The following is a 27,170-nucleotide window of genomic DNA, read 5'->3' as shown; positions in this document are numbered from 1 at the left end:
CGAGATATACGCCCCACGTCGTTGCTATATGCCCGATCTAACCGGTCTGTCTCGCAAATACAAAAAGCACAACGTTTCACTATTTTCTGACTGGTTTTGCGAGACACGCTCAGGCTTGTCTCACTCTTACGCCCGGCGAGAGCGGGAAAAGTCCGCTCTTACTCTTTGCAAAGACGTTCCTCCGGGCGGACCTCCGTCACGCATCTTTAACTTGATCTCGGACTTGCGAGTTCATCCTGGTAGACAACTGGGAGATTCACTTTCGTAACGTACTGACCTGTAACGCGAGACTTTTTTCTCAAGTAATGATTGAATGCGAACGTGTGCGAAAAGTAATGCAGCAGTTAGGTGTATAAAAATAAAGGAACGCTTTTGTTGCTGTAGAATTTCAGAGTTAAACAGATGAAGTAGAACTTGTAATTAAGTAGATGTAATAAAATATTTAGAATTCGACGATATGTGTGATACAAGATTTTTTAAAATTCACTAAAGAAAGTTTATTAAAAGAAAAATCAGTATCTGACAAATTTTAATTGTACGCAAGAAAACGTATATATTTTTAATTAATGCTTGTTGATTAATTAATATTTTATTAAGTTTAATTAATATTTAATTCAAAAAATTACATTATATATGCTAATATTGTATTATATATCATGGAATTATAAAGTAATTTCATTAAATATTTGTATTATTTAATAAATAATAAATTATATTTTATTGAAGATATATATTCTGGTATCTGATATACAAGTGAAAAGTACCAATAGATATTAAGTTATTCCATGATATCTCTTTCTTTAATGATATCTCCTTCTGAAGTAAGAGAAATTGATGGAAGATTTTTTTTTCGAATATCACCGTAATGCAATCGTCCATTTCAAATGTTGTTATCATAGATGCAGTCTGCTTGATAAGAACATTTTGTCGGTGAGAGATGGTGCACGGGTGAAAGTAAAGTAAATCGATGTTTTCAAAGGTACAGTCGCGAAAGGTGTTGTTTGAGCAAGATTGGAAAGATCCTTCTCGAGGATGCCGGAGGGCGCTCCACTTCCTGATCCGTTCGCTTGTGGCTATCGTCTTGTTCTTCGGCCTTTAGCTGATTCAATCCAAATTTTTGCGAAAATCATGCGTTGTAAAATATATTACAGAGATGCTTTTCTTGACCAAGGTCAAATTTTTTTTATCAAATTGCATCTTTTTTAAAACCATATAATTAAAACTAAACTTTGATATCTCATCTAATTTATAATACATTTTTAGATATTTGCGTTTATTAAAAAAAAAGCATATTGTTTTTAATAAAATTTTAATAGTAAACGAGAAAGCGCTAAAAGCGCAAGTCAAATTGTTTATATCAAAATATATTCTTAAGACTATACTAACTGAAAAAAAAAAACAGAATCTCTTATCTTAAAATACTCAAGTGGACTTATTAAAATGAGACATTCTGTATTTAATAATGGGTTTCTTAATAATAAACAAGAAAGCGCAAAAAGAACGTAATCAATTTTAAAGCAGATATTCTGTAGAATGCAATAGCATCCTTTTTTAAAGAGCTGTGAAGCATTATGAAGTTCAAGATATATAGGTAATTATATATGAAAGGTCGATATATTATGAGATTATTAGTTTAATATTTAATATTTAATATTTAAATTTTATGATTATATTGTAATCTTCAATGTTTCTAATGTTGTTTCTCTCATACACACTCAGATGAAAAGACACATATAGACTTTGAGATTTGAGAAATTCTCGAACAAAAACATATTTTACGGAAGTAAGTTAAGGTTACTAGCTTTTTTCATTTAGCATATAGTTCTTATAGTACAGTTCTTATATTTGATTACTTTCTATTCCTATTAAAAATAAATTGACTACTTTAGCGACTATAATTTTAAAGACAAGTGCTTTAAATGTTTATTTTACGTAACTTTTAATTTAACATTAAAATTATAAACTTGGTTTTTCGTAACTTTTTGTAACGTTACAGCCCACTGCCATACACTATCGAGGCGTGCACTATCACTTCCAGTTGCTTACACATAAGAGCAGAGAAATGTTAAACTAGTTTCCGTAATTTTTCCGGTGCTCGGGTATAAAGGAGAAATTCAATGTCGGCCGATGTGTCATTAAAGGTGGAACTGTCGTGTCAGTCTGATCTACGAAATTACTAGTGCGGACGAGGTGTTGGATGAGATAGCAATTAAACGACGGAAGAAACATAGCTTCATAGCTATCCGATGGCGGAGATGAAACATCTGGTCAGTAATAATAAATTAATTATAAATTATGAAATAAACTAACAAATTTATTAATTAAATGAAGAAGATTTCATATTTAATGCCTACATAAATGTACTTAACGCTAAATTTAGTGTCTGATTTATTTTGCACGGGAATTACAGACAGACTCTTTAGAGAAGTTTATTATGTTTTAAAACAATTTTAGATTTAATGTATTTAATTTTGAAATTAATGTAAAACATACTTATATTTTAATTTTCGGAGATTTTGTTTTATTTGTATATGCGTAGATATGCATGAAGACAATTATAAATTAATAAACAATACTTTAATTATATCATTAATTTAAATACATTTCTGAAGTTATATTATAATTATTGATAAATATTTTCATTTCTTTACGCAATTACACACTCATATTATTTTTTTACGCAAGTACACTATCATATTATTAACTAATATTATGAAGTAGTTACATCCATATCTCCTATCAGTACATTGTATCAAAATTGAACATATCCCATATATCCTATCAGTATCAAAATTGAAGGTACACATTATTTTTAAGCGTAATTGTAGAATTGTCAATTCTATTTTATTGCAAATACAAATATTTATTACAGATACTGTTCTGCTTGTTATCACCAGCAATTTTCGCCTGGTCGGATAAAATTGAGAATTTCAATAATGATCCATTTCTAACGACATATCCGGAATACCCTTACAGCCACAAACTAAAGCGAGGCACCGAGACAGAAGAAAACACTCAATTAACATCGGAGCTGTACGCGCCGAAAGTCGACGCCAAGGACACCTATAGCTCCAGCTACAACAACAATTACCAAAGGGATCCTTACAATAATCCTAATTATAATCCGTATCCCACAAATGGCACATCCCCGTTTGTCTATCCCGCGTATTATAACGGTGGTGACTTATATGTGTACGCCAACGCGCCTGCTTATAATTCATATCCTGCCCCGTACGCGGTGAATCCAGTGTCACCGTATCCAAACTATTACTATCAACCGCCCTATTACTACACTCATTACTTCAATCACGCTCTGTTCCCGCCACCGCCACCACCACCGGCGCAGCCACAGCCTCAGTCTCAGTCGCAACCGCAGCCGCAATCGCAACCGCAATCGCAGCCGCAGGTGCAGCCGCAGTTCCTAGGTATCTATTATCAAGAGACACCGCAAGTTGCGGAAAACGACAAGCAAGACAAAAAGGTTGAGAAAGAAGAGACGAGCCAAGATGCACAGGTGAATCACTTCGTGGATGGCGGAAACTACATAGCCGGTAACTCACGAGACCTTGACGTGCAATCCAGCACGTATAAAGCGGCCAATCCGTATAATCAACTCGCGCAAAATGTTCAAGTGAAGAATCTACCGATATCCTCGCCGAAGGTGACATATAAAGTCATCAACGTAGAACAGCCAATTAATCAAGATTACCAGCCGTCTACTGCATACATCAATACTCAACAGATTGAACAGGTGACGAGCCAAGCTTTTGCGGATCTACTGGGACAGCAACAAGTCGGCAACACCTACGACACCAGTAGAGACGCTTCAAACGGTGATGGATCGTACAGTGGATATGAGAATCAGGATGTTTACAATTCAAACGCGGCGTCGTATGTGAGCCTTCCAGACGCGAGAAACAAAGCCGCTGTCACTTACGCGATCGATTCCGTCGGAATCCCTAAGGTCAATAGGGAACGTACGAAGCAGAGTTCGTCGATTCAGAGGGCCTCGAGTAAGAACAAGTATTCAAATGCCCGAAAGCCAGGGTCGCGGAATCATTCCCAAGTGTCATATACGTCGCCCGAAAGTGGCAGCAATCATCGCGCTCATGTAGCCAACACAAGACTGGCAGGTCAAACTGACAAATACGGTAGTTACGACGCGTCACAGAATTACGACGGTACTTACAGTCAGACAGGCCACAAGCAGGAGCAGAATTATGGAACCTATCAAAATCAAGCGGGTTCTTATCAGAATGAGGATTTTACTGTTGCTCCTCAGACAACTCGATCATACATTCATCAGTACTCCGCTTACGACTCTGATCAGCAGCAGCAAGATGAGATCAACGGCAAGTTTGGAGCAAAACAATAGAGGATAAAATACAGCAAACACTCGAAACTGATTTGATACTATTATATATAAGTTGCACTGTTGTTATTTCTTGTTGTTGAATTGACGCGACTTCTTGTCCTAGCAAACTAAGTTAACTAAGCAACTGTATAGAACATCGCATATCAAACTTTGTTTTTACATTTATAATGTATTAATTATTTACGAAAATACATAGCTAAGTTAAGAATTTACACTCAGTTTTTCATATTCAGTTTTATTTTATTTTTATTTTACTTATAATCCAAAATTACAACAATCTACGGTTTTAATTTTCAGATTATAAAATAAATCCCATTTATAAAAACTTAATGATATTTACCCGTTCTGATATTGATTCCTTTTTTCAGTTTGATATATCTACAGGTAAGTACAGATAAGTGGCAATACAAATAGAAAAATATCTCATACACTAAATAATTTTAAATCTCTAAAGTTGTAATTAAATTTTCGAATTGCTTAAAACTATGAAGTTTTACATTCAAAGTTAAATTATAAGTAAAAGCATTATTAAAAGATATATGTAAATATTTAAATGCTTTTTTTAAGTAAAATAATAATTGTGTAAGTATAAATTTAAAATTGAAACATTTTGTTTGATATATTTCAATTTTTCATATTATTTTTATTCATTCTAATTTTATTTAAAAGATAATAAAGTACAGAATTAGAAATTTTTTTATTAATTTTGTATATTATGACATTTTTATATTTATATGATGTCGCTTTATTTTTGCCTAAATAGAAGATTACGAGATCGAGTTAAATTATAATTTCTTCTTCATATTATAAAACACAAGAAATCTGCTTACTCATCTCGTTTCTATACTTTCACTCTCTAATTCACTAAATCAAACAAAATCTGTGCTCAAATTAATATTATCCGTCTATATTATTGATAGCTGCAAGTCGAAAAATAAGAACTTGACAATCTAATGGGTACCGACATTCCGAATGATTTATTTTAGCAATCGCTAAATGAAAGGCTTGCTGGGTGTAAGTACAAGATCACCATTTAATACGATTACTCATATCATCTTTCCATCCAGCTTGGTACTTTCTTTCTTTTATATTAGAATGTCGCTAGTTTTATGTTACCGTGAAAACGGGAGAGGGAGATGTTAATCTTTTAAAATTTACGAAACGCGTGAGGAGAACACCAAGTTCTGTGTCTGCCTTGCAAAAGAATTGACTTTTCTGAAGCTAAAAAGTCACAATGTCGTATTGATTATAAGTCTGATCTGCTATAATCCGACAATGTCAATCTATGTATTTACGACCTACATATGATTCGATTATAAATATGCGTTTTGTAATCATTAATAATATAAAGGATCTTTTATACTGCCTATACTTTTGACGTTTGCACTCCTTTCTCTCCAGTATAAGTAACTCGAACCGGTTTCCCTTTTATGTTTATTTTTGTACTTTACTTTCGTTCGATGAGCGACAGCTTCCTGTTTCTTTCTACCGTATTCCTTTCAACGTAATTATATACACGTCATCACAAACTGCAATGTACAGGAAAATCTAGTGGATTAAGATGCGGAAATTTATATAGAAGAGGCAATTTTAAGGGTATACCATGCCATTAAAATAGTACGCTTCATGAGTCAAATAATTAATGCACGTACAATAAGAAGTTTTTATTTTGTACTTCCATATATCAGCAATATCGATAAATATCAATGACTGGTTTTTAAAACCTGACACATTTAATTATATTATTGAATGTTTAAAGTTCATTTATATAGATGATCTAAAAATTTGCGTCTGATTGTGATAAGTTATTTTGATAATTGTTTATGCCGTACAGTTATGTGCATATTTTAATGTATATATTTTTATAGACATTGTTATAATTGTCATTAAATATCTATTACATATAGTATATAAAATTATAACTAAATTTCTATTTTATTCTAAACATAAATCATGTAAATCGTCTAAAATTAATTAATTATTCACTAATAATAAGTAAAAAAAATAAATTTTAAACTACATCAAGATACATTCTCATCATGAGAAGTTTAAATAATTGTAGAAAGTTAATATATGAAAAAACCTGACATAAATTATGGATGCATCGCGACGATGTGACTGCTCTATCTTAAAACTCTATGAGATTATCGAACAGTGCGCTACATTTCTTTGCCGGCGAATTCCCTGTCACTACTAATTAATCCCATGCTCAGTAATTAATTTCGTTATGGTCTTTCTGCGTGCCATTGCTCCATACGTCCTTTTAGCGCGACGCTAATTGTACGATTAAAATTTTCTCTTGTACAGCATCGTCTTAACGCGAATAATACGGAATCATACGCGTGACGGTCATAGTGTCGGAAAGCGGAAGAGATCTGGATCACGGCGATGTCCGGTCGATCAACCGGATGAGGCGTGCCAGTCGCGATGGAAAGCGGAAGCAAATCTCGTGATCTGTCTGCTCGCATCAGGCCTGGCGCGTCGATAGACCGTGTGAATGAGATAAGAAACGTTCACCGACCGTTTCCTTTCGAAGTTTCACGAAAGTACGTTCATATAGGTATCTGTTCAGTATCTTTTTTCTTCGTTCTCGTATATTTCCCCTGACAAGAATTTGTAAAAAAATTTTTATCTGCGGAAGTGAAGTTATGATTCTAAAATATTTCCTCAAGTATGTTTTATATCGTATTCAAAGCCTGAGAATTAATTTTGTTTTTTATCTCTTACAGCCGCTAGCTGTATGAATATAATTAATTAACTCTTCTTAATTTTATCTTTGGAACATCAAATTCCGGAATAAATTAACCGAGAGGATGTTACGAGAGTTGAGGACATTTTATCTGACGATTTCATCAAATACTTTTTAATCTCATTTTAATAAATTCTTTCCCGAAAACGACAAATTAGTTATGCAACCCAATACAATCTTTTACGAAAACGAATCACATTCTATTTTCAAATCTTATTGTTATGATTATCAAGGAAATGTATTCTTTTTGTACTGAAGTGTTTATATCATTTATTATTTATTCGATTATTTTTATATGTCCTTTTGAGATGATCGATATTTTTATATGTCCTTTTGAGATGATCTTCTTGATGACCTTTTAAGTGAGTTTTATATGAAAATCTAATTATTTTATCATTCAAATATGAATTTGAATTTTATTGAGTTTTTATCGATTATTATTACTATTATTATTATTATTATTATAGTTATACGTCGTTAAATTATTTTTTTAACTAAAGAAAACTGAATAAGTACAAAATGTTCTTATTCGTAATATATGATTTTATTATGAATGTACATTTATGTTTAATATATATTTTTATTGTATGTAAATTGTATTATAACTATTTTCAATAAATATTTATATTTATCCTCGTTTCTCTGTCAATTCTGGTCAATTTATATTAATGTTTTTGTATGTAATGAGCAAGACTTTATGTTTTGGATAGAATTAATTTATATTTAACGGAATTGCATGTTTTATGCGGAATATAATAAGTTGACGCCAATCTCAATGCGGATATCGCGGCAGATGAGTGAGAGCTGCGCTCTGTGCTCACCGTTTTACTTTATTTTGCTCATTCCAAGCGCGCTCGCGTATACTGATGGTCTGAAATAAAATCAGATGGACCAAGCCTGTTACTTTCACGCGGCGACTCGATCTCGATCGATCCTACACACGCCGACCCGAAAGTTCGTGTATTAAATGCCTCGCCTGTCTGAACAAAGTCTGAATAAACGAGGCTGCAGCTTTTGGTAGTAGACGCTATGGTAGTAGAAAGTCCCATGCGTGTAAGGACATCCATTATTGTAACTATAGCATTATTTTCTCTTTATGTTTATGAGCCGTCACACCGTCGTAGCCAACAACTGAGTTATCTATTATTCCGACGGCAGGGAATGTTACATTCAAAAAAATGTTATAACATTTCAATTAATTTGTGTAGAAAATGTGTTATTCTTTATTTGGCACTCTTCTCCAATTATATACTATTTGCTCTGTTTCTTTGGCTCCAGCGAATAGATGTTTCTCACGCGGTGCGATGTTTATTTTTGCCATATTTTTTAAATGTATCAGTTTTCTCTTTGATAAGTTCATAAATTACCGTTACATCGCATTATCATTTAATAAGATAAAAATTATTATCTACTAAAATTCTGACTATATAAAATAATTGCAAAATTACGGATACCTCAGAGAATTATATACATTATAATAATACTCTTACACATGATTTGCTAATGCTTTATTGCACGCTGAATTCGTGTTCCGGGTTAATTTTCATCATTTTTACAAGTATATACAAAAATTGTTAAATGATTCTTACATATAAGTACTTTAACATCTTTAGAAAGTATATGTAAGATTGTATATTAAAATGAATTGTATATATAAATGTTACAACTAATTACTTGCTCCTAGCATTCCAAAGAAAAGAAATGCATGAATATTTAAAATAAATTGTTTAATAAATAAAATTATTTTTAATTCATTTTGGATATTGGAGACAGAAGTTTTACCTTTTATTTTAGTTTCTGAGAAAATTTCAAGTAATTGAAAAATAATTTTAATCAATTAATTTATTTTAGCAGCATCCCTTTAAAAAGAAAAATATTATTAAAGAAAAATACGAGTAATATAGAAAAATTATTAATTAAAGATTTTCTAGTATCTAGTATATTTTCTATTGATTTCCCAACTGCTTTATGAGAGAAATATGCATATAAATGACAATCGTTATTTGAAAATGATCATCATATAATTGATCGAGCCAATTTCGAAAGCGAATGAGTGGCAATTAACTCGAGAGAACATCAAAAATTTAACGGATTGCGCAAAACGGATAGGTAATCGTAAGCAATCTGTAGGCGGAGATCGAATTCGAGAAAGCGATCGGCCAAAAAGGTCAAATATTTGCATTTTTTATTGTCGCTTCGTGGTGATGTGAGAAACTGCATTCCGATCGACGACGCACCAGTGTAACAAGTCTAATTGACTTCCTCGTTTTTCTCCTCTCTTTTGCACGCATTTTGTCGGAGGCGCCCAGCTTCACGGCCGAGAAAGTTTTCTTATTCGAGGTTGCGGATAATTCGTTTCAAGTGCAGTTGTGTCGATGATCGTTCGACGCAACAGCGAGCAATTGGTATATGTATAAGATCGTAATCCACACCCATGACCGCTGTAGAAAGTCCTTCCTCCTTCTTCTCCTCTCTTTTTCGTCCTTCTCTTTTACTTTAGCAGGTGGAATACACCTGGGAATGTCCGATGAAAGGGTCTGCCTTTGTGCGACTCGATAGTGGAACATTTCCACTTCTACAAAGAGAGAGAGAGAGAAAGAGAGAGCGACAAAGAGATTGCGAATCATTACGAGACTTCCTTTCCATCCTCGTGATCCTTTCCCTTCCGTGACTCCCGACTGCATCGATCACCCATTCCTGCCAAGGAATCTGTGCAAGAAAAGCCGTTCTCCATCTCCTTCTCTATCCGCTTCCCTGAACCGAAGCCCTTTTCCCCATTGTCTGCGATAGAATAGAATGAGCGAACGATGGGCATTCCGTATAGGATTTTTCAGAAACACCTTATCACGCGATCGATGAGATAAGCAGTAGTTAGCCTGGGTGATTAGTCGATTAATCGTTATAATTTAAATTTGATCGAACAAATGACAAAAAGGTGAAAAATTATTCTGGCATACAGTGCGATCTTTTACACCATTCTATAATACAATTCTGCGAGCTATAACCAATCATCTTCACATTGTTTGATGTATACGAAAATGATTTATTGTTAGATCTAATCCCGAAAATTCAGAGAAAAGAAACGTGAACTTGAACGTATCATTACAGATCATAAGATAGAATAAGATATTGTTCTAGATAGTAAAATCTACATGTAAAAAATTAACATGATTAATTACTCTGTATATATTGTAGAAAAAACGATTTTGCTGAAATCTAAAAATTTAACTAGATACAAATCAGGAGATAATTTTGTTAGAATCATCAAAATTAATTCTGTAGCACGCTTAAGCTTGTTGCTAAAATGTCAAAACTCCTTGCAGTATTGCGCAGCATGCTCGAGTTTTCTACATAATTATTTTGATGCTCATCAAAATCAATTTCACGTCTGTATTTACCTCAATATTAATTATTTCAGCAAAATCATTCTTCTTGTGTGTTGTTAAAAATTTTATTTATATTAGCACGTACATAAATATATTGGGCGAGTGAAAAATTGCCTGATTTATTATTAAAACTGAATTTAAAAACGGATCCTTAGAAATTATGCTCTATGGAATAGTGTAATTGCCGATTTGAGTAAAGTATCGCGTCTTGAACTAACATTTTTGTGGAATCGAGCGCGAACTTTCGCACTCATTTAATATATTAATTACAGTTTAAAAAAATTACGTATTAAAAAAATTTAGAGTAACGCGAATATATTAAAATTATGTTAGAAATCGTACAAAAACCAAAATTATTCTAGTAATTCATTATTAATATAATTTTTTTTCCGATGAGTTGTAATTATTGTAGGATATACATCTGTTTTAAATACCAAATACTTATCATTGCCTTTAAATTAAGCAAAATTACGCGTCCAAATATCATAGCTCAATCTCGCATATAACTATTAGACACGCAATGGTGAGAATAATCCACTTTTCCATAAGTGTGTACATCATTATGTAGTTCAATAATCGGAAATCATCACTTCCTACGAGACCGATCAATCATTTTCTCCATTGTTCGCAGAAGACAATTAACGTTGGTGCTTGTTTCTCATTATACAGGACTTGAATCAATAAACGGTAAATAGTCAAGAATTTTTAATTATTTGCTTGGTAATAATGACCCGTAACTATTTCTATTAAATTTCTATCAAATGTTAATTAAAATTATTTAAAAAATAATGCTTCATTATTTAACTTGTAATTAACTATTATAAATCAAGTATTAATGGAAATATTATTATAATTAAAAGAGAAGATCTTTTAGGGATCTTTTAGAGTCTTAAGGGATGATCTTAATTTATATGCGTAAAATTTTATGTCATATATTTTAATATTAATGTTATAAAAAATTATTTTCACATTTGTAATATATTTGATTTGTATGCTCATTATAATGTAAATCAGTAAAATTTGTATTGTTTGATTTATTTTATGTTCCATTCAAATTATAATTGATGCAAAATTGATCGAAACGCGCAATTTAGACAATTAGTAGCTTAATAATAATCGAATAATCAGATATGATAATCAGCGCAAGTAATACGGCTTTAAAAGATCAAGAGAGCATTTACGTGAAGATAACGAGTGCCTATAACGCTACCAGTATTTAACGCACTTTATTCTACATTGAACGCAATCAGATAGCCGATCACACGAACAACATTCATGGAAAGAACGCTAATGATTAAGTACGTGATGAAGCTTGTTTCTGTGCAATTTGATCACCTCAACGCGATATATACATTCCCAGGAGATTGCATTTTAATAACTGACTTTTTTCTGTCGCGAAGATTAATTTCACTAACGATGTGGCATCTTCGATGCGACTCTTTCTATGAAAGCATTAGTTTTCCGTTTTCGTGATGGACGCAAAATGATCGTTCTAGGCAAAATAACGTTTTCTTATCTATTAATCATACTTAAAGTTTTCCTTTTATGTGTTTACAAAACATCAGCGAATCTTGTACTCTTTTTTTGTATACGGATACACGAGTGTATTTAACATCAATCAATTTCACCTCAATCATTATTTTTTATCTAATTAACTTGAGTGTCAAGAATTACTCTTGTTAGAAACTCTATTTATATTTTCCCGAAATTTATAAAATCCACTTTAAGGTCCGATTGTTCCACCTTTTGTTAAATTTTACCTGTTGGGTAAGTAGCAAAATTATTCAATCACATGCGCAGATTGTTAGATTTATCTAACAGGTAAAATTTACCAAAAGATGGAATAATCGACCCTTAATGATCTATATTTCAAATAATTTTAAATTTCGAAATAGATTTCTATATTTATAATTTAATATGTTATGTATTTTAATATACATTTATGTATATATTAATGTATGTTATTTTTAGTTTAATTAATTTTATGCCACATTTTATATACTAATTTTTAAATTAGTTCGTTTTACACGAAACATAAAAATTCTATCCTAAATTTTATCGTCACGAATCACCTAAAACGAGTTAATTTAATATAATATTTTATTAAAAAGTAGCAATTGATATAAGATATTATTTCTAAAGTAGTTATTTCCAAAACCAATTATAAAAACTTGGAAAATATTTATTTTTAATATTGTTATATATATTACATAGTTTCAAGACATGTTAATCTTTCTCTCAAATGAAATCCAGCCGTATGATCTGAAAAATCGAGGGAGTAATTTAACGAATATCTTCACTTTTACTCCTATCGATAGTATTCTGCGTGGTCCACGATCGACACCGATTATCACACACGCTTTGAAGAAGTGAAGTGCTCAACAGGAGATACATCTGGTAGGGGTAAAGGCATATAAGAGAATGGACGTCTGATTCGGTTTTATAGTAGAGCTAAGTCCCTTGTGTCGTGTCTTTATTTTTTTTATATATTTACAATATGGTAAGTATGACCCCGCTATTTAAAAATGTTTCTATTTCAATAATTTAGTGGGATATAATATCGCACATTATATTGGGTCATCTAAAAAGTATCCGCGGTTTTTTGTCACTAGATGGTGTTGATGGTCAACACCATCTAGTGACAAAAAACCGCGGATACTTTTTAGATGACCTAATATAACTACCGCGAAAAAGAAATGCATAACGTCGCTGTTAAATAAGAAAAGAGTTTTATAACAGTTACATATTGACTTTATTAAAAAAATCACAAATAAAAATATCGTGCAAACGGACTTGTTTTCAGCGAAATATATAAAAACTTTTTTTGTAACAAAATAAAAAAAATAGTTATCTCCGTGGTTGGTGATACGTTCTATAAATTGAAAAATATTTAGAGTAATATTTCGAAGTTCCGTTACAAATTTCTAAAAAGGTAGTTTTTTCCCGGTACATGGCGCACAGTAACATGTACCTGAAAATTCATTTAACAAAAAAAAACGAGAGAAATGTATATGCGTGCATATGGTGATACATGTGTTTGGAGGAGGGAGCAATCCGCCCCGCCGATGGCGGGACAACACATTCTATATAAGAGTGGTCCATGCCGGATGTTTGACCCAGAACTTCGCGTGCAGTGAAAGTGTGTTCGATGCAAATACGTTTTACCGGAAACGATAATGGTGATTAAAATATAATTAGCCGCTAAGACGCGTCATCGTTGATCACTTCGTTATTAGATTAATTATTATTATTATTATGTATAATTTAGGGATTATTAATTTTTTTCTGTTACACATTTTTTTTGTATATATACGAATTAAAAGTAGAATGATAAATTTGACAAAAAGACGATTTCTTAAACAATTAATCTTGCGATTTTTAGTGTGAGTCATATTGAAGTTTATTGAGTTCAACTTTCAGCATAATTTCATGTCATCATATTTTATCATCGTATTTTTTCTAAGTATAATGATATATTTTCCTTCCTTTGATATGCATCAAGAAAGCAATTAACTTTTTATTTACACGACACATGCCAATCATGCCATTTATATTATAAACTTGAAAGGCATTTATCAATGCCTTATTTATAGTTGATAGAAACTTATAGATTAAATTATGCACAATTGGATGGCGAATTTTACAAAAGAGAATAAAAGAGCAGAGTAGACGGATGATTGACAGTAATTTTAACTTTCCCTTTCAATTACAGAAAGTCTATTTAATATTGGGTCTGCTGGTAACAGCGACGTGTGCTGAGAAGAAAATTAATTTAGAAGATATAGAAAGAGATACTCTGAAGGCGGAGGGTAAGACCAAGGCCGAGAGCATCCAGACTGATGAAACGAAATATACCGCCAAGCCCAATCAGCAGCAGTATCAAATACCAAACCAATATAATACTTTGGGTCAATCCGAACTGTACGTCCCACCTCAGCGACTTCAGGACATAAAATATAGTGTAAGATATTAATTAAACATTGTAATATGCGAAATTTCAAATGTTTTTATTTCTTTTAATCACATTTTTATATCAATATAAAAATAATTGATAATGATATTATTCATAAGATAAATTTAATTTATATACAGAATGTCTCAGGATTTCATGGACAAAACTGCAGGACTTTATACTATATGTGGAAATAAAAAAAAATGTTTATAAAGTTTGGTAAATGCTTTATTACCAAGTTATTTTGAGACACCCTGTATAAGATAAACAATATTAATAGAAGAAAAATAATAAAATGTATTTAAATTTATTGAATTATAAATAATATGCCTTCATTTATTAACTCTTTTATTTTCTTGTTTTCTTCAGCAAGTGCCTGAAGAATACATTCAAGCCAATCAATATACTGTACAAGAAGCACAATATAAGCAGCCGAGCCAAATTCTGCCACAACAAAATATTCCACCGATCCAATATTACGATGGATATCAACAGCAAGTGGAAATAGCTAAAGGCATTAATCCTATTGCCTTCGAATCGCAAAAATTAAATTACCAACCAGAAATAGTGGTAGGCAATCATATCCAAAGTGTTCAACAAAAAGCAGTTACAGAAAAATACACGAAAGCCATTAATAAAGGTAAACTCAACAAACGTGAAATGCTTATAATATACCATTATTCTTCAAATTTATATTCAAGAATTTTTTAAATAATAATTTAATATAAATTTTTTACTTATACATCTAATTATGTTAAAATTACAAATTAATAATGGAATAAAAAATTATTACATTTAATTATATGGAGAAAAGATAATAAGTAAGTCTATTATTTTTTTAAATTAAGAAAGAAAAAAAATCTAAATTCACTTAATAGACATAAAGTTTTTAAAATAACTATTAAAAGAGAGAATATAAAATTTGATTACACTTTTTTTATTTCGCAGATCCTGCTTACATTGACGTTCCGGTGGCACAATTGCTTCCCTATTATCCTCATTTGGATGTTAATCCCTTAGTGAATCTAAAAGGTGCTGGATTGGCGCAACCTCCGTTACAATTTGCCAACCACGCGGCTCAACAAATTTCCATACCCGTATATGCCCCCGTATATAATCAGAAACAATTGATCTCTTCCGTAAAACAACCTTATTCTACTGTCGAGCCAGTAACATTCACGACCAAGGTAAATTTAATTTGCGTGAATGCAACTCTCCCAAGTAAATTGTATTCTTGTGCAAATGGTTATGTAGCACTAATCGTGTCGCAATATTGTGATTTAATACAATGTGAAAGAGAAACGTTAGGCTTTCTTTCTGCATAACAAACAGCTTCGCGAATATTTTAGCATTGATTTGAATCGGCCGCAAGTCGGTTTTTTGTCAATTCTGTTTTACTCGTCACACAATCGTGAATATTTCAGGCGCCGAAAGAATCGACATATGCAAATCCAAGTCCACACAAAAAAAAAATCAACTCGGCCCCACTATTGACGACACCCTTGTACGTTCAACCCCAGCAATCGCTAGCTCAAGAAAAGTCCCTATTACATACGCAAGCTTACATCACGCCTTCGCAACCACAGTATGTGCACCAATTAGTTTACATGCAGCCCGGCATAATTTACAGCGATCCCACTGCCGCTTATAGCGATCTTTACGCTCGTCTACCAGCCTACATTCAGGATAACTATCTTCGCGCAAATCAGCAACAGCTGTATATCGCATCGACAATCGGTCACGAAGTGCCGAAGGAAGTCTTGCAGGAGCAGATTAGTCAGGATCTCCCGCAAAATTTTATCAAGGTTAGTGTAATTGTAACAAATAGAAATAAATTCTAGAGCCATGATTAATATACATTTCACTCAGCGTGATGTACAACTTCCATGATCTACGTTACATTGATCGAAAATCGTTTTATAATGGAAATAAATTAGCCTCGTTAACAAAATGATATCGCTATCTAATTAGTATAGCTTAATTACCTCTTTTGTCATGTTGCTGTCTATGTGTTTTCTATTGATATATTAATTTTATTTTAACAGATAGAAATGATGCATGATATTTCCTATCAATAATTTAGTTTTTTAAAATAAAATACTATTATATTGACTTAAAAAACGATGAATGAAAAGTATATATTGCATACTTTTAACAATTCTTTTCCTTTCGTTTAATTAAGACGTAATTTAATATGCGTTTTAAGATAAAAAATATAAAATATTTTTTTTAATAAAATTTTCTTCTGATTTTTTTTATTATATACACTAAGAAGAAATTTTTGATATCTGTAATTATAATTACATAGTATATATTTATATACTATAATTATGATTATTATTGTTATAATATTAGTAATAATCAAGGGTGAGAAGTAAGTAATGCCGTTATTTTTACTGTTACTTTTTATAATAACGATTTGGTAATGACATTACAATTTTTTGACAGTAATGATAATTAACTAAAAGTTAAAATTGAGAAAATCACTTGTCAGTTTAAAAGGTAACTTGTAACCATTACGCGTTATTTATTGAAAAAAAGTAACTCTCATTGCAACGAGTTAAAGTAGCGAGTAAAAGTAATGCATCGGCAAGTTACAAGTAATGAGTTACGTTTTTCAATAAATAATGCGTAATGATGACAAGTTACTTTTCAAAAGTGATATTCCCAACTTAATTTTTAATTAGTTATCATTATTAAAAAATTGTAAAGTCATTATCAAATTGTTATTACAAAAAAAACGAATAACAGCGTTGTTCTCATCCCTGGTAATAATTAAAATCATTTTAAATTCCAACTATATATATTTTTATAAAACTATAAATATAATTATTATTATTAATATTACAATAGTACTAAATATAAATATAATATTATGTAATTATAGTCACAAATATAAAAACATTTTTCTATCAGTGTATATTATATATTTACGACATCCTGCGGGATCACTCTTGCTTAGAGTTCGCTTCTAAAATCGTCTCATTCCACGCAACAACCACCGTAATTTTATTTAATTTATTTTCGAACAGGTGCCTGATGAACCCAAAACTCATTTCGTACCGCCGCAATTCCCTCCACATGACTTTAAAACTGGTAGCACGCAACTGGAGCCTATTCGAAACTCCTTCGAAGACGAGCAGATCTTGCCAGCGCAAGATCACTCCTTGCCCTCGGAGCCGAGGTCACTACTTGACACTTACATACCAAGCAAAGTTATTGCTGCACAGGATACCGCCAGGTATAGTAGCGTGAATAATAAGACGTACCAAAGAATATCGTATCACTATAATTACCCATCATAACCGTTACAGGTATAAAGAAAGGCCGATAAAGCTGGAAGGGGGTTTTCTCCCGTCGAAAGTAAACTTTGCGCTTAAGAAGCGCAAGTCTGAATAATAAGAATTGCCATAAATGGCATGACGACTGACGAATGTCATATGTACACAAGGGTCAGTACAGTTTTTAAAACTCGATTATTAGGGATCATACAATGACCGAGGCATATGTAGATATCGAGAAGAAAATGTGACAGAGGTCGGCATCATCGCATCTAGTCTTTCATTGAAGATCATACAAAACTTTTTTATACTATTCTCTTTTACGTTTGTAAAGATGTGTCCAGTAAATGGCAAATACTTTGTTTACAATTTTCAATAAAATTTAAAATAGAAAACACAGCTGGTAACACCTTTCTTTTCTAACTTGTAAAATAAATTAAAAATGTAGATGCATAGAATTTGTTAATTATATAACTAAATAATTAATTGTGTAATTATTTTACATAATTATAATATAATTTCACAAAAAATATTTTTTATTTAAAGTAATAATTATTTCTTGTACATTATCACCGTTTATCGCACATAATAAAAGTTAAAAATTTATATAAATACAATTTTTAATAATAATATAATATATTTTTCTGACATTATTTACTTGTGAATAATATTCTTTTTAACATTTTATATGAAATTTTATAAAGAATTATTTAAAAAATTAAGATATTCTTATATTTCTGTTTTTCTATTGTATATTTAATTCTTATACTTAATTCTTGCATTTAATATATTTCTATGTTTAATTTATTAAATGCAAAGTTACATATGTAATAGAGGTGTGTGAGAACCCGAATAGATCGGGTTGAATCGGGACGAGAATTTTTTATCGAGATCGGGTCAGATTCCCGAAGTTTTTGGGATTCCTGAGAATGTTCAGGACTTCTGAGTCTCGAAAGAATCGAAATTCCTGATGAATTCAATATTCTCAAGTCTGTTGCTTTTCTCGAAAATTCGATTATCGTTTCGAGACTCATTTTAATAAAAATTTTGTAATGTTTTTTGTAATTGTAACTATCAAGCACAAATATAGAATTTGTCGTTAAGTCTTTATTAAAGCGACTCTAAGTAGTAATCGAGTTGTTGACATTTTGTTGAGAATATAAATTCTTTCGAAAACTTCGACTTTATCGAGAATCTCAACTCTCTCGGAAATCCTGGACATTTTCGGAAATCTTGACTCTGTCGAGAATTCCGAACATCTTCGATACTTTCGAATCTCGATACTTTCGAGAACCTCGAAATTTTTATCCAACCCGACTCAATCCGATGTCTTCTCGGCCCATCTTAATCATCGGGTTCCCGATATTTTCAGATCCTCACACATCTCTAATTTAAGAATCAGTTAAATCTGTTAATATCATAAAACAAATTTTTAATGTAATTTTTTTTATATTTAATCTTCTTTATCTTAATATAATTTCTTCCATAAATATTATTTGTATTTTATAACATAGAACTATAATCAATATATAATCAAACAAAGATTGTTAAATATATTACAGGATCTCTAAAATATGGAACATAACGTTCATAACATCTAAAAAGAATTTCACTATTAAGAAGGTAAATGATCGAGTGATTAATTCGCGCAATAGAAGATTTTGAAGAAGCCATTGGTAGATGACAAGGCCACGATCTTGTCTTCTTTCTACTATTACGAAAACAGTAATATATATTACTTATGATACGACATTATTACACAAGTTTTACTAATTCCTCCATTAAGTACGCGGACACGACAAAATTATTTATCGGTTAACAGCAATAAGCTCGTACAAGAGTAGCAGATTATATAAATATTCTGTATACTGGTATTTATGATATACTGGTATTTATGTTGCGCATTCAGATAGACTGCGCTAGACAGTCGAGAGGAAATGATGAAGGTACATCTTATGTCAAGAAACCTACAAGCATATGCAAGTATTTATGTGAGTGCGATGTATTAACAGTCCACACGAGAAAGCTGTTAGAGATGAACTCAACGGTGTAGGCACGCAAACTTAACTGTTTGAAATTCTGGCTGCTACTTTGTTATTAGTGTCATTATGCGCTTTCTTTTTCTGTGAATGTATAATTTACTGGAATCTTCTATCGATATATGTTCCGTGATTTGTTTAAATGGAAGTAAAAGCGACTATGTGTACTTTGTGCATCATGCCTTCGAAATCATTATAATATTTTCTTAAGATGACCCCTACAAGATCAATAATACTGATCAATAATATTGAATCAGTAATACTAATAGTATGCATCAATATTTCTAGTATTTTTACAACCTTACACGATCAGTATTATTGACAATATATTTCACTTTAGTTTTCCATATCACAGAATATCACGTATAATCTATTTATTACACTGTAACATGGATTCTAATAAAGAGATACTGATGCTCGAAAATCAAAATCTAAGTCAGAGTATTCTACGTCAATCCATCAATGTTAACTATATTGTCAATAATATTGTTAGTATTTGCTAATACTGACGGTATTATTGACCGCGTCACCTTTATGAGTAAAACGTGTTAAATAAACTTAATATAAATTATTATAAATTATATAAGTTTTTAAAAAATCACTAAAATTCTATTTCACATGAAATTATGAATTGTAGCTTCACTTTTTACTGTAGCAAAAAATTTATAGCATCTAGTTCTCCGATATACATTCTTTATTTTAATATACAAACTTCCTGGTTAGTCTATTTATAGAAATTTATGTTTATTTAACGTATCGCAAAAAGAATAAAAAAAGTTCGCATGATCAATATATCGATCTGTCAGACTACGCTACTGGCAGGTGTCTTCCCGTATCGAACGCGAATAACATTCGTTTCGCTGTGGTGAAACTATAATGATGGTGTCCTTCTCACACCAGGAGCGAGGGCATATAAGGTGGGATGTTCTGGCCTCAGCTTCATCAGTACCAAACATACACGACAAGTCCGCCAAGCTAGCAGGTTAAGGTCGTCATGAGTTTCGCTAGATTCTACGTAAGTACTTAATTCAAAATTGTTTTACATATTTAACGCTGTGTCTTTGTTTTCCTCAATTTCCTCTTCCATTTTATTAAGTAATGACATGATTAATATTTATTATATATAATATATATTACATTCTGTTACAAAATTAAAAATTAAATTTAATAGAAACATCGTTTACATATTTCGATTTCTCTGTAATACTCATTATAAAGTTGTAAAATTAAAATTTATTTTAATTCAAATAAAAAAATTTATTTTTAATTTTCTGTTAGCTATCTTTATCAATGATACATTTTTTTATAGAGAAAGATATAACTGTTATATCATCTTCAATTTTATTAACATTTTGATGTAAAAAAATATATTAAGAAAAAATAATAAATTTTCATGTTTTTCTATATTTTTGTAACTTTTATTTATTCCTTTGATTCTGTATAATTAAGCAAAGATATAGATACTAACAATTTTTGCATGTATGACATTAACGTCCTGTACTATAATCTTAAATAACAACTTTATAATTTTAATAATAAAATGGCAGTAATTGCGATAAATGTCACTGACACAGTTATACGTAATTGCGAAGCTAACAATCGCGTGTTGACTCCAGTCACGAATAACATATTATCGGTAGGAATTGATTGCGCGTAAAATCTCGTGGTTACAGCTGTTCAAATTTAATAATCCGACCGAAGCTTTAAAATCGAAAATCCGTGAAAAATATTTTAACGGAAAAGCATTAATCGTGCCATTTTTCGGCGCGTCAGTTGCAAAAAATTTTCTTTTTTTTATATGTGGTCGAATAAATGTTTCCTGGACTCGATCGGACGTAATTGCGGTGAAAGTGCCACAAATTTTTTTCTGATCACGGTCCATACGCGAAGAGGCGGTGATAAAGTAGCTACAGCAGATGCTCTTGAGTAAGCCAGTGAAAGTCAGCAAGGAGGATGAGCCACGCATCTCATCTGCACGCAACGTTTCTTTCGATTCGCGAACGCACTTTTTGGCATTAGGTAACACTACGCGTTTCGCGCCAACGACGTAATGTGGATGTTCGGCGAGATCGGCGTGAAATTTGACATCTCTTCAATTGCGACACACCGCTCACATTTTTACATCTTTGTCACCAATTTTGAGTTGATTGACGAGCTGACGACCGACCGCGGTGATCACATTCGACACGCTGCACACGCATCTATTTTCATCACGTGTCGCATGCTGAATATTTATTGCGTTATTAATGTCAGAATTGTACTTTGAGAGCAGTCGTATGTTTAGTTCAGGAAAACAGAAAAAAATCAGATCGATTAAATTTAAATATATATCGCTACTTATAGATATACTTAATTTACATACGCTTTAATTAAAGTATGAATAATTTTGCGAAAAGCATAAATATATAAATTATTCATTTTATTTGCAGTATTTGAAATTTACATTTAGTTGATTTCTAATTTGATATTTTTAATTTTTATATATTTTCTAAATTGTAATATTATAAATTATTTTAATATTGTCTTTATAGATACATAAGTTAAGTATATCTATGATTCCATTAATATTAATTATTTAAATACAAATAATATTACAACAGATTAAATATTTCAACATAAATGATTAAGTAATTTAATATATTGTATATCCAGCTTTTAAGGTTATAGTAAATTCTTTACGACTTTTTATTGCACAAATGGAAAGCAATATTTTCTGCTATCGTTATCTATATATTGTGACGTTTACCTAAAGAAAGCGGTGAAAATCGCAAGTGTGCAACGAATGAAACCCGTTATGCTATTGACCGACACACTTGACTCTGACCCTACAGGAATATCTCTCCATATCTTTAGCTTCGCTTTCCTTCTAGATGACATTATGCGATCGTTATTTTTGTAATTACATATTATAACCAGATTATTATTTCGACAATATTTTCATAAAACATAAAAGTAATATCTAATTAATTACACATTCTTTTTGTATATTATTACGGAGAAAATTGAATCCAAAATAATTCAACCGGTATTTCTTCGGTCCCAATCATATATACTCGCTAAACAGAGAAGGGAAGTGAAAGTGAGATCTCCTTTGCCGGAGATCGATGACCAACACATTGTTACATCGCATCTGGTGCGATTTCTTACACATGCCCCTGACTTTCAGATCGCCACATTCCTATTGATACACGGACTCTGCAATACGGAGATTACCGGAAGTAGAGAGATCAAGGTGAACGACTCGGACAGCATCGAACGTCCTATTACTGATGATGCTGCCGATGTTCCAGACGCCGAGAGAAGAAAGGAAGAGGAAGAGAAGCAAAGGGAAAATGTTGAGGAAATGCTACCAATCCTACCACCTATAATACTTTTAGACTTTGATAACGGTACAATCGAAGATAATGCGACCGATGAGAAGTCAAAACGCACCGTGAATAACGGTCTCGGAAATTACGGTTTCGATCGGAATTCCCTGCTTGCTCCACGAAAGTACAATTATTACTTTCCCGCGGGAAAGACCGGAACCACAGTGAGCATAGAAGAATCCATCAGCCCGTTTCTTCCGAGGACCATAATTGAAAAGGTACCGCCGAGCAATCGGAAACCGATTTCTGGCTCAATCGATTTTGAACAACAGGGATCCCGTGCTTTGACAGGATCGAACTATCGGTATTATAATTCCATGACAAAATCACCACAGGTATTTGGACTACGAACGAAATTGATGAAGACATCCGATTCTGAATCTTATCAAGAATTCACGCCGATCGCCAGACCCTCCGTTGATGCGTACACGAATGTAGATTCTCAGGACGGTGTATACGCGTCTACAACGCCGCAATCTTTGACGTTTGGTCCTGCGGAAGCAATAACATTGGGTTACGTCACTCAAGATCCACGAAGTTATATAGCCTCCAGTTCAAGTCGATATGCTTATGTCACTCCGAATCCGTCGTCGTACATCCAAAGATATCTGGGACAGAATTCTCAGCACACAATAAACATACAGAGTTACTCCAGACCGAAGCAAGGTGCAACAAAATCCTCGACGTCCAGTCCCCATGAGATTGCTGCTTTCTCGGATCTAAATTCTCGTGATTACGCACGACCAGATTTGAACACGGTGGTATCTTCGACTCCCGGGTCCGACGATGCGTCTAGTTACTCGAAAGACGCTAGACCGTTCTCCAATTTGCCCCGATACACAATGGAAAACGGTGTCAGATACGAAAACAAGATATTCTGGAAATATCCAGACGGCAGAGTGTCCGACGAGCCGCCTAAGACGTACGAGACTTACTCCGAATACCCATCATTGGCCGCATTACAGGCAGCTAAGGACGCCTCGCAGGTCTATGAATCTGCTTCTACGGAGAGCAGCGTGATGTCACAGGGCCCAGTGCAGTTCCCGTTGGCGCCGGAATCCTCCAGTTCAAGAATCCCGTTCATCTCGTCCAATTCCCTATCTCGCCTACAGCAGCAGCAGCAAGCGTTTCGACTGGGCTACCAAAATTTCATTAACCATAAGCAGACAGCTTCGCAAGTCAAAGCTGGCAGCGGAGTTTCGCCCATATATTCAGTCCCCTCGACAACTCTGTCGCCAAGGAATCCTTTCAAGTCAACCGGGAAAAGTCCGAAGAATCGATACGAAACGTTGGGATCGATCTCGAAATACATGGTGAACAGTCCGAATCCGGAATACGTTAACAACGCGGAGAAGAATGCGAAACCTATCAAACTTTTCACTTCATCAGGTAAGCTGATACTTTATACTTTATCGAGATATATTAGTGAAAAAATGATTGCATAATTTAACTATAATTAAAAATTTTCACCAATTATTATTAACAATAAGATTGCAAACAAGATCATTTATGTTAAATACATTATTTTAAATACATTATTTTAAATACGAAGCGCCATTACACGGTCTGAATGTTAAGACATTGATATATATATATATATACATATATTCATATAAAAATGAATTAATTTCAGAAATGATAATTGCGGACCGATATGGTTGTTGGATTTCTTGTCTCGGTAGTCTAAAAGCTTAGGACACTCGCACGAAATGTAAGAGATCCGGGTTCGACTCCCGGCCGAGGCAATATTTTTCACAATAAGTTTATTACAGTTTTTTTAAATTAAATTTGGGGGGATTATTAATATATCAGATAATTGCGTGCCATATCGGCACGCAATTATCATTTCTGAAATTAATTCATTTATATGAATATATAATATATAATAGTTCAACATCTTAACATTCAGACCGTAGTGGCGCTTCGTATTTAAAGTAATTACTATTAATGTATTTATTATTAATGTAATTATTATTAATTTTTTGTAGAGCTGTGATAAATATTATTATTGACATTATAGTAGTAATAACTGTAAAACTAGAGCTTTTAGCCATAATTATTATCACACAATTATAGTAAAAAATATCAAAAACTTTTACTACACGACAGTGTATATGTCGTGATCGTGCGATTACTTGAGAATTATTTTCCTAGCTGACAGCAATTTGGCTAAAAAGAACATAGGAGACAAGAATCTGGACAGCTACTCGAATCTACAGTACTCGGATTTATTGAATTACAATCCGTCTATCTCGCAGTATATCAAGAATCCTGCATCTATTCTCAATGTGCAGCCGACCTTCGTGCAAGCCGGAAGCTCGTTGATACCCGTAATTATTCTAAGAGTGGATGGTGTGCCACCTATACAACGCAAGGCAACGCCAAACATGAACTTGAAAGCCTTGTTGCAACAATATCTCGTTCAATATGCCAAAAGTATTGAAGAATTAGCACAACAGTCCAATTACGATCTCGGTGACGATCAATCTCCGAAGGATCAAAGTTCGTTCTCCACCAGTCCTCTGCGCGAACTAGCACGATTGACATTAAATGATCAGGACTTGATCGGCAATCCTACAGAATCCTACTTCGGCAAGTCGAGTTACGAAACGAGCAATCTGGATGGCGAAAAAAATCCTTTAAATGGAAAATATGGCGAGCGTACGGCGGCCCGACCGAAAGTGAAAAGTGTGCAGATCATAGAAGATCCAATTGATACAAGACTCGCAAATCATAGACTTTAGAACGATATCGCTTGTAAACAATAGACAGTGGATATATCCCTTGACTTTTGTGTTCTATAAATTCGGTTTTTCAAAATACATTCTGATAAAATATAAAATATATTTATTGTCAGATCGAAATATCTATTTCAAGGTATGTTATTAAAGGAATAAAAAATATTCGGGGATTAAAAATTTTGATATAAATTCATAAAAACGAAAACTTGTAAGATAAAACGCACATTTTCATTTAAGTTTAAAGAATATTGCGATAATATAAAATGTTATATATCGTAAGAAAAATAACCGATAATACAATAGAACACCAAAGTTAAGCTAAAATGATTGATTAATGTGACATTAACTAGCGACAATGTAAAATCCGGAATACGAAAGTTTTCATATGAAAAACAATTTTTTTTTCCTTTGCATATTCTCTATTTTTAAGCATTAAATAATTACAATGTACATTATTTGGCACTTCACAGAGAATGAAATTTTTGTGCCATGAACCGATTTAAGCGAGATAATAATAATAATCGGGCGTTAGTGATACGATAGTATTTATGTGGGATTGTGCAATGTATTATAATATAATACATACAAACGTACCTGCGCTACTGATTTGCTGAGAACATGCAAAGTTTAGTATTAATAAATTTTTTTGCCGTTCTCGGGAAAGCGGTAGTAAGCAAAGCATATAACTTTTGCTTTGAGAACGCACCTACGAAAAATCAGTCAAACTTCCACACTTCGAAAAGGTACCTTATATATATAAATCATAGTCCTTGTACATGATTTAAGATAATCACAACTTGTATACTGCATTATTATAAGCTAATAAAATAAACAAATAAGAAACAAATTTGTATATAAATTAGATTTATATTATTTTTGCCTGAAATTTCTATGTAAATCAATTATTTCTAAAAGACATAAACTTTTTTATTTTGTACTTTTCATCAAGATTTTTGGCAGTCACATTTTGTTTATTCCCTATAAAAATTAGTAGTTCTATAAAATTAGTAATTCTATAAAATTTTGTGGTAAACTTCACTAATAAAAATCTTTTTCTTTTAAATGTATGATAATATATTCACTTAAAAATAAATATAGTTGCATGTGAAAGTCAATCGAAAGTAGGAAGCTATATAATAGTGATCGTAGGTAAAAAAAAAAATCATCTATTGTATAAATTATAATAACCTCTAGGATGTAGTTTCTACTTTGATCCATTTTTGATCATGATTTCATAATATTCTTTGATTTTTTCCTCACTTAAAATTTTGGAAACGAC

The 27,170-nt window shown here is 32.2% G+C and overlaps 4 protein-coding genes across 6 annotated transcripts in view; 3 read left to right on the top strand and 1 right to left on the bottom strand.

Annotated features, from left to right (window-relative positions):
* Nucleotides 1-27,170, bottom strand: part of LOC105152740 (D-beta-hydroxybutyrate dehydrogenase, mitochondrial) — a 116,423-nt gene that overhangs the window by 61,485 nt on the left and 27,768 nt on the right. The window lies entirely within an intron of this gene.
* LOC105152741 (uncharacterized) lies at nucleotides 1,520-13,107 on the top strand. The gene is made up of 2 exons (XM_011067171.2): nucleotides 1,520-2,267; nucleotides 2,873-13,107. The coding sequence occupies exons 1-2, from the start codon at nucleotides 2,247-2,249 to the stop codon at nucleotides 4,373-4,375; spliced, it is 1,524 nt and encodes a 507-aa protein (XP_011065473.1). The 5' UTR covers nucleotides 1,520-2,246; the 3' UTR covers nucleotides 4,376-13,107.
* On the top strand, nucleotides 12,949-18,138 carry LOC105152742 (uncharacterized). Of its 3 annotated transcripts, none has more exons than XM_011067173.2 (7): nucleotides 12,949-13,010; nucleotides 14,223-14,471; nucleotides 14,832-15,102; nucleotides 15,411-15,649; nucleotides 15,887-16,267; nucleotides 17,495-17,703; nucleotides 17,777-18,138. In XM_011067173.2, exons 1-7 carry the CDS (start codon nucleotides 13,008-13,010, stop codon nucleotides 17,859-17,861), a joined length of 1,437 nt encoding a protein of 478 aa, XP_011065475.1. In that variant the 5' UTR covers nucleotides 12,949-13,007; the 3' UTR covers nucleotides 17,862-18,138. The 3 variants fall into 3 exon arrangements, with proteins under 3 accessions (XP_011065475.1, XP_011065474.1, XP_087270476.1); XM_011067172.2 differs by lacking the exon at nucleotides 12,949-13,010 and adding an exon at nucleotides 13,057-13,689; XM_087414350.1 differs by lacking the exon at nucleotides 12,949-13,010 and having other exon boundaries at nucleotides 13,769-14,471.
* LOC105152743 (uncharacterized) lies at nucleotides 18,239-26,738 on the top strand. Its single transcript, XM_011067174.2, is given in 4 exon segments — nucleotides 18,239-20,765; nucleotides 20,767-20,797; nucleotides 22,949-24,539; nucleotides 25,305-26,738. Coding segments are annotated over 4 exon segments (2,319 nt in total). The 5' UTR covers nucleotides 18,239-20,658; the 3' UTR covers nucleotides 25,895-26,738.

Source organism: Acromyrmex echinatior, chromosome 16 (genome assembly GCF_024713525.1).
Source record: "Acromyrmex echinatior isolate Ae372 chromosome 16, ASM2471352v2, whole genome shotgun sequence".
Taxonomy (NCBI): Eukaryota; Metazoa; Arthropoda; class Insecta; order Hymenoptera; family Formicidae; genus Acromyrmex; species Acromyrmex echinatior.
Note: the sequence above shows the minus strand (reverse complement) of the source record. Positions and strands in the feature narration are given on the sequence as shown.